We start from the raw sequence: 10,887 nt of genomic DNA on the forward strand, positions 1-10,887 counted from the left end.
GGTCAAATTTGGATTCCGGAGGTCCGAAAACCTTAAGATCAGTCAAGATCGGCTTAAAATTGGGCTTGTGTAAAAAAAGTTGACTTTTCCTGTTGACCGAGCACTGATTGGATGATGAAATGAGCTTACAATAGATATGAGTGCATGGGATAACTGGCAATCTTGACTAAATCTCAACCGTTCATGATTCAATGGCCATGATTGTGCCACGTGGCAATGGTTGGTGAAGCAAGTTGGAGGATCCGAATCTTTGTATTCAGGTCGACCCGATCCACCCATTAACCCACCAAATCTCAACCGTTCTTTGGGTAAATCGGACGAGTCAAATGATGCCATGTGTGATGTTGACTTTTGAAGTTTGACCAGCCATTGGATCTTGATCTAAGGGTTGTGAGGAGCACATGCATGAAGCCTATGATGGACCGCAAAGCACTGGATTATGAATTTATTTTTCTATAAATAGAGCCTCATTTTTATGTTTTAATAATCTCTCTACAACTCTCTTCTTCTCAAATTCTCTCCATCTCCCTGTAATCTTGATTTCCAGGTGTGTTTTTAATATTTTGTATAATTATTTTCATTAATAAAATTAGTTTTATTTCCAATTTTAGTTGTTTTTATTTCTTTTAATTATAAGTAATTCAATTTTACTACTTCTTTTTATTTTAATTATGCTTAACTAAATAATATTAGTTTGGGGAAGGTAAAACTCTTAAGAAATAAATATGATTTAATCAAATTCTATGTTTAATTTTATAAATTAAATTATTTTCTATTTAATTTTATACATGTTTTATATTTTGAAAATTTGATTTATTGTAGACAAACAAATGAATTTGGCACAATAAATTCTTAAGATCTTAATATAAGGCATGGTGAAATGGTATTTTGACTTATTGTAGACAAATTAAATTTTGACACAATAAATACTTAATCCATCATAAAATTAAAGGGAAAATAATAATAATTTGTATAATTAATCTTTTGGGTAATAAATCTAAAATAAATTGGCAAAAAGAATTTATTAAGTTTTATTTATTTCTAAGAGTGGATCCATAACCCTAACTAGTTCAATTCCATAGTTTCATTTAAATTAAGTTGTTTATATTCAAGTTTTAATTTCAATTTTTAGATAAAATAAAATAAACTAATTAAATCTTTTCTCTGTGGATCAACTTCGGACTCACCGAGTTATAATACAACAAGACACTCTTATACTTGGGAGTTAAAATTTACTTTTAAGTTGTGTCAAGTTTTTGGCGCCGTTGCCGGGGAAAAGTTTTTTATTTGGTTTGTTTTTCCGTTTTTTATTTTTCTCTTATATGTAAAATTTCGTTTGCCCCCTTTTCCTTTTCTTAAATTTTCTTTTGTCCCCATATCTTTCATAATTCTCGTTTCACCCCAATAATTTCTGTTTCTAGCCCAATCTTCTGGTAATTATGTTCGGACCCCGACATCTTTCAACTGTTTCACTTTCATCCCAATTGCTATTCTAAACTTCTAAAAATTATAGTTTGACCATAAAATTAAAAATAATTTGCAATAAAATCCCTAGACGAAATTCCTCAACATAATCAAGACTTGGACATATTTGGACATACTTTGGACATATTTGGACATATTTGGACTTATTTTGGACCAAACTAACTTTAACTACTAACTCTAATTACTAACTCTAATTACTAACTCTTAACTTACTAACTGCTAACTCCTAACTTTTATTTAATTTCAGTTATTTAATTTTCTGCATTTATTTTATTTCGTATTTATTTATTTGTTTTTGTTTTATTGGTGGGTTTAACCACCAAACTAACTACTAACTCTTAACTTTAATTTTCAGTATTTATTTAATTTTGTATTTTTTATTTTTTTAATTGGTGGGTTCAACCACCATTTTTTATTTTGCATTTATTTATTTATTTATTTTTTACTTTGTTGGTGGGTTCAACCACCATTTTTATTATTTAATTTTCTTTTGTATACTTATATTATTTGCTTATTTTTTTATTATTTTATTTTGTTATCAATTTTTGTAAATATTATCTTTATAACATAACCCTTGCATGAGACATTGGTCTCGATCTTCAAGTGGCAGGTTAATTCGTAGATCTCAATCTCCACCACCAATCATGGATGAGAATGAAGGCGAAAATGTTTTGGGCGAACTTAATCCTCAAATTGATCAGGGAGACAACCAATCTCAACATGGGCATGATCAGAATCAACCAAGGACTCTGAGAGACTACATGAATCCAACCAGAACCGGAGCACCGTCGTATATAGTATTTCCTCCAGAAGCATCTCGATTCAACTTTAAACCAGGTATTATCCAACTTTTACCAACATTTCATGGTTTAGAATATGAGAATCCGTACTTGCATCTAAGAGATTTTGAGGAAGTTTGTAATACATACACGGACCAAAATTGTAGCATGAACATAATTAGATTAAAGCTTTTTCCTTTTTCATTAAAAGATAAAGCTAAAACTTGGCTACAAAATCTTAGATCTGGATCAGTAAGAACTTGGAATAACATGCAAGAACAGTTTTTGAAAAAAATTCTTTCCACCTCATAGAACAAATTCTTTTAAAAGGCAAATCACTTTTTTCACTCAAAAAAATGGAGAAACATTATACCAATGTTGGGATAGGTTTAAAGAGTTGCTTAACATATGCCCACATCATGGTTTTGAAACTTGGCGATTGGTCACTTATTTCTACGAGGGCTTAATACCCCAAAGTAGACAGGTTGTTGAAATGATGTGTAATGGTGAATTTAGGGATAAAAATCCCGAAGATGCACTAGAATACCTTGACCAATTAGCTGAAAATGCACAACATTGGGATACTGTTGGAACTTTTGAATTGACAAATAAGCAACAATCATCTCCATCTAGTGGAGGAATCCATAACCTTAGGGAAGATCATGATTTACAAGCAAAATTTGCATCCCTAGTTAGGAAAGTTGAAGCTTTGGAGCATAAAAAGAGTGATCAAGTAAAATCTATTCAAGAAATTGCATGTAACATATGTAATTCGAATGATCATTTCACTCAAGAGTGTCCCACTTTGCCTGCACTTAAAGAATGTTTAAATGATCAAGCTAATGTCATTAACACTTTCAATAAATCAAACCCATATTCACAGACTTATAATCCTGGTTGGAGAAATCATCCGAATTTCAGTTGGAGGAATAATAATAATGCACAATCTTCACAAGCACCACCTCCACAAAATTTTCAAAATCCTCAGCCTTATGCACCATATGTTCCACCACCCTGGAAAAATCTGGAAGACACAATGCATTCATTCATCAGAAAGCAAGATGTTATTAACAATCAAAATGCACAAACTTTTTCTGATTTGAAAGATACTCTTGCTAAAATTGCTTCTGCACTCACCATTCAAGAAAAAGGAAAATTTCCAGCCCAACCACAACCAAATCCTAAAATTCAACAAAATCCACCCACAGACCAAGTCAAGTCAGTTATAACTCTTCGTAGTGGTAAGGTTGTTGATAGACCTATGCCTGAACCTTATGAAAATGATGAAAATTCAAAGGGTAAGGAAGGACTAAATGAACTTACACCTAGTGAAGAAATAACTAGTGTTCCACCTGAACCACCATTTCCGCATGCATTGAATAAACCAAAGAAATCAAACCACTCTTCTGAAGTTTATGAAATCTTTAAGCAAGTGAAAGTTAACATTCCTCTATTAGATGCAATCAAGCAAGTTCCTTCATATGCTAAATTTTTAAAGGACTTGTGCACTGTTAAGAGGAAATTGAAGGTAAGAAAGAGTGCTTTCATGGCCAAACAGGTAAGTACAATTCTGTCTACTAATAATAAGTTGAAATATAAAGATCCTGGTTGTCCTACCATTTCTTGTATTATTGGTAACCACAGAATTGAGCATGCTTTACTAGATCTTGGTGCTAGTGTTAATTTGCTTCCATATTCAGTTTATCTTCAACTTAATCTTGGTGAGTTAAAATCAACTTCAACTACACTTTTGCTTGCTGATAGATCAGTTAAAGTACTAAAAAGAATATTGGAAGATGTTTTAGTACAAGTTGATAAATTTATTTATCCTGTGGATTTTATTGTCTTGGAAACTGAACCTGTTGTGAATAATTACAAACCAATTCCTGTAATTTTAAGTTAACCATTTTTAGCAACTGCTAATGCTTTGATTAATTGTAGGAATGGTTTAATGAATTTATCCTTTGGGAATATGACTTTGGAATTGAATGTTTTCAACATGTGCAGGCAACCTAATAAAGAAAATGAGAATGAAGATGATACTGATGAACAAAAGGAATTGTTTGAATCTTGTATCGAGGAAAATATTCAAAAAGGGGATTTTTCTGAACTTTCTAATGTTTGTTTAGTTAATTCAATTGAGTCAAATAAGCAATTTGAACTTGATATTTCTAATATAAATTCGTTGCTTGATTCTATGCAGACTTCGCAAAATTATGATGACGAGCCAAAATTTGAGGAGCTTGGAAGTATTGAAAAGACAGAACAACAAGAAGCACCTAAAATGGAATTGAAACCTTTGCCTGAAGGATTGAAATATGCTTTTCTTGGAGAAGAACAAACTTATCCTGTTGTGATTTCTTCTACTTTAACAAGCGACCCAGAAGGTAAGTTACTAACTGTTCTTAAAAAGCATAAAAATGCAATAGGATGGACTTTAAATGACATTAAAGGCATTAATCCCTTAATCTGCACACATAGAATTAATTTGGAAGAAAATGCTAAAATATGTCAACAACCTCAAAGAAGATTAAACCCACACATGAAAGAGGTAGTCAAAACAGAAGTCCTTAAATTACTTGATGTGGGAATTATCTACCCTATTTCTGATACTAAGTGGGTAAGTCCTACACAAGTAGTGCCTAAAAAATCTGGAATCACTGTTGTTAAAAATGAAAAAGGTGAATTAATTCCAACACGAATTACATCTAGTTGGCGCATGTGCATTGATTATAGAAAATTAAATGAAGCCACTAGAAAAGATCATTTTCCATTACCATTCCTCGACCAAATCTTAGAAAGAGTAGCATGACATCCCTACTACTGTTTTTTAGATGGATATTCAGGTTATTATCAAATTCCTATAGCACTTGAGGACCAAGAAAAGACCAAATTCACATGTCCTTTTGGAACATTTGCATTTAAAAAAATGCCATTCGGGCTTTGTAATGCTCCTGCAAGATTTCAAAGATGTATGTTAAGCATTTTTTGTGATATGGTTGAACATTGTTTAGAGGTTTTTATGGATGATTTGACTGTGTTTGGGAAATTTTTGATGATTGTCTTGATAATTTGGAGAAAGTTTTAAAAAGATGTGTTGAAAAAGAACTCGTGTTGAATTGGGAAAAATGTCACTACATGGTTACTTCTGAAATTGTTTTGGGTCATGTTGTTTCTATTAAAGGAATTGAAGTTGACAAAGCAAAAATCGAAGTCATATCTAAATTGCCACAACCAAAAACAGTTAGAGATGTGCGATCCTTTTTAGGACATGCAAGATTTTATAGGAGGTTTATAAAAAATTTTAGTGCCATATCTAAACCACTTTGTAACCTCTCATTAAAAGATGCACCGTTTGAATGGAATGATGATTGCCAAAAATCTTTTGAAAAAATAATTTGTCTTTTAACATCTGCACCTATTATGCAATCTCTTGATTGGTCTTTGCCATTTGAATTAATGTGTGATGCAAGTGATTTTGCTGTTGGTGCTGTTTTAGGACAAAGAAGGGATGGTAAGCCTTTTGTGATTTATTATGCGAGCAAGACTTTGGATAGTGCTCAAATGAATTATTCTACAACTGAAAAAGAATTACTTGCTGTGGTATTTGCATTAAACAAATTCCGTTCATATTTGCTTGGCTCTAAATCTGTTGTGTTTACTGACCATGCTGTTGTGAGATATTTGATGAGTAAACAGGATGCCAAACCGAGACTAATTTGTTGGATTTTGTTACTACAAGAATTTGACCTTACCATCAAAGATAAAAAGGGTGCTGAAAATGTTGTTGCTGATCATCTATCAAGACTCACATACGAATTCTGCAATGATATAACACCCATAAATGATTTTTTCCCTGATGAATTTTTATTTTCTGTTTCTTCAATGCCATGGTATGCTAATATTATTAATTTTCTTGTTATAGGTAAAATGCCATTGCAATGGAATGCTCAAGAGAAGAAGAAATTTTTTGTTGAAGTAAAGAAATTTTATTGGGATGATCCTTATTTGTTCAAATATTGCCCAGATCAAATTTTTCGGCGATGTATTCCTGATAATGAGGTAAGTAGTGTCATTAATTTTTGTCATTCTGAACCATGTGGTGGTCACTTTTCTTCAAGAAAAACTACTGCTAAAATTTTACAGTGTGGATTTTATTGGCCTACCATGTTTAAAGACACATATGAATTTTGCAAAAGTTGTGAAAAATGTCAAAAATTGGGATCAATTACAAAAAGAAACATGATGCCCTTAAATCCCATACTTGAAATTGAAATATTTGACTGTTGGGGAATTGATTTCATGGGTCCATTTCCATCATCTTTTGGATTTTTGTATATATTAGTTGCAGTTGATTATGTCTCAAAATGGATTGAAGCAATTTCTTGTCGAAATAATGACAGTAAAACTGTGATTAAATTTTTAAGAGAAAACATTTTAAGTCGATTTGGAATCCCTCGAGCCATTATCAGTGATGGAGGTAAGCATTTTTGTAATAAGTCATTTGAGTCTTTAATGAAAAAATATGGAATTACACATAAAATTGGTACCCCTTATCATCCTCAAACAAATGGTCAAGTTGAATTAGCAAATAGGGAGATAAAACAAATTTTGGAAAAAACGGTTAACCCAAACCGAAAAGATTGGTCTCTTAGACTTAATGATGCACTTTGGGCTTACCGCACTGCATTTAAAACATCATTAGGAATGTCACCCTATCGGTTAATTTTTGGTAAACCTTGTCATTTACCTGTTGAACTTGAACATAAATCACTTTGGGCTATTAAAGCTTTTAATTCAAATTTGGATGATGCTGGTAATATGCGAAAATTGCAATTCAATGAACTTGAGGAATTAAGGAATGATGCATATGAAAATTCAAGAATTATTAAGGCAAGAACAAAAGCATTTCATGATAAAAGAATTTTTCGAAAAACATTTGAGATTGGTCAAAAAGTGTTGCTTTATAATTCTCGTCTTCATTTATTTCCAGGAAAGTTAAAGTCAAAATGGAGTGGCCCATTTGTTGTAAAAAATGTATATTCATATGGGGCCATAGAAATTGAGAATCCAAATAACGGTGTCACATTTAAAGTTAATGGTCAAAGATTAAAACCATATCTGGAACATCACCCACGTGACGAGGACACCGAAATTAATTTGGATGACCCACTAGTTCTTGATTAAGTCTTTAATGATTTTTTTTGTTTTACTATTATTTTACCGTTTCATTGTTTGACTTTTTTTCCTTAGATTGATGCACTGTACATAGTTTTTTTTTAACATTATTTTTCTTGTGTAAGCGTGTTTGTTTGACAGTTGTACATTCTCTCATCAATTTTCATTTTACATCATGAGCACCTCAATGAGAAAATACATGTTCGCACATCTTAAAAGATTTCGGCGTATAAAATTTCACTTAAGAGGCCTGATACAAAGCTGTAAATCACATCCACTTTGGGATCTGCAACCACCAGAATTCGTGTCCTATGTTGAGGATCTAGAGGGACAACTCAGAACAGTAGAGAGTGGCATATATGAATTTCAAATGGAGCTTTGGTTAACTCAATGAGAGGACGAATGTAAGTTCATTTTCCTTTTATATTGTGTGCTTCTTTTTGCTCGCTTTCACGCTTGATTTGATTTTGGTATGTTTTGATTTATTTTTCCGTATAAATGGCGGATAACGGTACTCCGTGACTTCTTAAGTCGGTATCTTCAGTTTCCCACAATAACTGAAACCCCAAAATCAAGCATGAAAGAAATACAACATAAACTCCATAAGCATTTTCCCTCTCTCCCTCAGAATGCCCTCAGGAAAATTTACAAAGCTCGTTGTGAACGATTGCGTTTGTTAATGATCAATGGCATTCCTTCTGACATTCGTTGGTTAATTGAAGCAAAGGTCTGATTAGCAGGTGAGTTTTCTGGTCAATTTGTTTCTTACATGCCTGGTTTTGGTAAAAGTACGTTTGCTAAGAAAAGGAGAGCTAAACGACTTGGCTCAAAATGTCATAACTGTGTAAGACTTGGTTGCAAACGACTGGATTGTAAATCTTTAGGAATGGTTTCTGATACTCGTGAAGATAAAATTAAATTCGTTAAAGATGACATGAGTAAAGAATCGTTGGATGATATCTTACGATCTCTTAAGACGCATCGAAGCGGAATTGTGGAACGTGAGATTTACAATTTGTGGATACTATTCCAAAAACAAAGTGCACAGTTAAGTCTTGGGAATCTGACTCAAAAAGACCCTGTTTGCCAGTTTATAAGAAAACTGGATGGGAAGCCGATCCTCGACCCATAGAGGGCGTTCAAGCCGTTACTGGACGTAAAACCAGAGGAAGATGTGAGCCACAATCACAACTACCAGTAAATATCCTTTCACTTCACTGTTATTTTACTTTATTGTTATTTTATCATTTTCATTATTGCATTTAGCGATGTGATTTTGTATTTAATAAATATTTGGTTTCTTTTACTGTTTGCTTTTTCTAATCATTACTTTTTTTTACTGTTTGTTTTTGAATTATTGAGCCACGAGCTTTCCTCGTCATTTGACAAATATGCCAACCCATTTACAGCTGTTTCTCATTATTTATGTCACCAAGATCTTTAAATATGAGCTCGTTTTTCAAACACTCGCAACTTGTTTTTGAAAAATTAGTCCAATGGCAGCATCTTCGAATAAACAATTCAAAAATATTTGTGTGCTTTCTGGGTTTCACTATGGAAAGTACAAAGAGTTCGTTCAGGCAGCTGTAGATCTTGGTCGTGTCATAGCAGAGAGGAAACTGCATCTTGTACATGGAGGAGGTGAACGAGGGTTATCAAGACTTGTCTCAGAAGCTGTTTTTACCAGAGGAAGCCAAGTACTCGGCATTATCCCAAAACCCATGAAACCGCTAGTGTGCATGTCTGGCCCACCAATTGGAGAAGAATTAGTGGTATCAAGTATGCAAGAGAGAATATCTGAAATGATGAATCATGCTGATGCTTTTATTTTCTTGCCAGGAGATCTTGCAACTTTTGAGGCACTAATTACATTTGCATCTTGGGCCCACTTGAACATTCATAAAAAACCCATCGGTTTGTTAAATGTTAATAATTTTTATGACGGCTTGCTAACTTTTATTAACCATGCAATAAAGAATCATTTTGTTCCACATTCTGTAAAAAAACTCTTTATCTCTGCTTCTACTACTAATGAGTTACTTGATCTTTTGCAAGCTTATACACCAGAGCCAGATCCACAGACTGTTGCACTGAATTGGTCGACTAATGATGGTAACGGTAACAATGGCAGTAATAAGAAGTGCGATTTAGATTTAACTCTCCGTTTGTAAATATTTTCTGTTGTAGTGTTCATGTGATGTCTTCTACACTCTTTCTCTTTCCTTTTAAAACATTGAGGACAATGTCTTTTTCAGGTTGGGGGGAGGGAATAGTTGATAATTGTGGAATGTCTTAGTCCTGGTTATGTGTTTACAAAAAAAACAAAAACAAAAACAAAAACAAATTTTTTTTTTTGTAAAGACTAACTTAGGACAAATTTGAGTCGAAGATGGCAGGATATAGAGAATGTAGTCTCTCTAGAAACGCATCTTCTTAATCTTAAAGGTGTTGTTAAAAAAAAAATTGACTTTTTCTTCATCTTTGTTATCTACTTTTAAGCTTCTGCATCAAGTTCAGGTGAGATCTCCTCTTCTTCTTCTTTTATTATTCTCTTTTATTTATTTATTTTTTTTTTTTGCATATCTGTAAAATTATAAAATGTTAAGATAATGTTTAGATTAGGTTGTGGGGTGGGGATAATTGACGTATGTTTTAAATATGTTTGTTGTTTTTCTCTTTTCTCTTTTCTTTTCTTTGTTAAAAAAAAAAAACAAAAAAATTTTTTTTTGTCTAGGATGGCCGTGTAAAGAGTCACGACTTTTGAGACGCATCCTAATAGTCTTGTTGTATTATATTTTGATTTTAAGATTCATAGTAAGTTGTTTTTGTTCCATTTTCTTTGAATTACTCAAATTTGTGAACTCTCCACTTGGTTATTAAGTTATTTAATTGTTTACTCATTTAACAGGTATTATTGAATCATTCTTCACACACACACAATGACACATACTAGTGGGTTGTAAGTTAAAGTTTTACAGCATTTAGTTCTTTTGATTTATTAGGAATAGTATCTAAGGTAGTAGAAAGTGTATATTTCCAAAAAAAAAAACAAAAAAACAAAAAAACAAAAAAAATCAAAAAAAAAAGAAGAAGAAAAAATGTTTTTAATTTTGTTATATCTAGAAACCCGAGTAATTAAGTCCGTAGGGGTGTTTCAACACCTAGTGCCCTAAGGTCAACTGGTTTGGGAGTCACTGGCCTAAAGCTCGCTACATGGGTAATAGATATACTGTTTGTTTATTAGAAACCCGAGTAATTAAGTCCGTAGGGGTACTTCAACACCTAGTGCCCTAAGGCCAACTGGTCTGGGAGTTACTGACCTAAAGCTCGCTACACGGGTTAGAAATGTAATATAAAAAAAAATGTGTGAATAATCTATTGCATAAAGATATAATTTCTAATGAATTTTAGAACGAAAATGTTGTTTTTCTTTTAATGAAGCCCC

At 32.6% G+C, this 10,887-nt stretch overlaps 1 protein-coding gene, 1 non-coding gene and 1 pseudogene across 2 annotated transcripts; 2 read left to right on the plus strand and 1 right to left on the minus strand.

Annotated features, from left to right (window-relative positions):
- Positions 1 to 2,581: 2,581 nt before the first annotated feature.
- On the minus strand, positions 2,582 to 2,690 carry LOC127898961 (small nucleolar RNA R71). Its single transcript, XR_008050729.1, has one exon. It is a non-coding gene; the product is annotated as a small nucleolar RNA R71 (small nucleolar RNA).
- Positions 2,691 to 2,818: 128 nt separating this feature from the next.
- Positions 2,819 to 8,574, plus strand: LOC127903689 (uncharacterized; annotated as a pseudogene).
- On the plus strand, positions 8,443 to 10,675 carry LOC127903690 (probable cytokinin riboside 5'-monophosphate phosphoribohydrolase LOGL10). The gene has a single exon (XM_052444161.1). It carries the CDS (start codon positions 8,939 to 8,941, stop codon positions 9,611 to 9,613), a length of 675 nt encoding a protein of 224 aa, XP_052300121.1. The 5' UTR covers positions 8,443 to 8,938; the 3' UTR covers positions 9,614 to 10,675.
- The last annotated feature ends 212 nt before the right edge of the window (positions 10,676 to 10,887 follow it).

Source organism: Citrus sinensis, chromosome 7 (genome assembly GCF_022201045.2).
Source record: "Citrus sinensis cultivar Valencia sweet orange chromosome 7, DVS_A1.0, whole genome shotgun sequence".
NCBI lineage: Eukaryota > Viridiplantae > Streptophyta > Magnoliopsida > Sapindales > Rutaceae > Citrus > Citrus sinensis.

Coding starts and splice junctions, on each gene's coding strand:
- LOC127903690 (XM_052444161.1), top strand. CDS start 8,939: ATGGCAGCATCTTCGAATAAACAATTCAAAAATATTTGTGTGCTTTCT.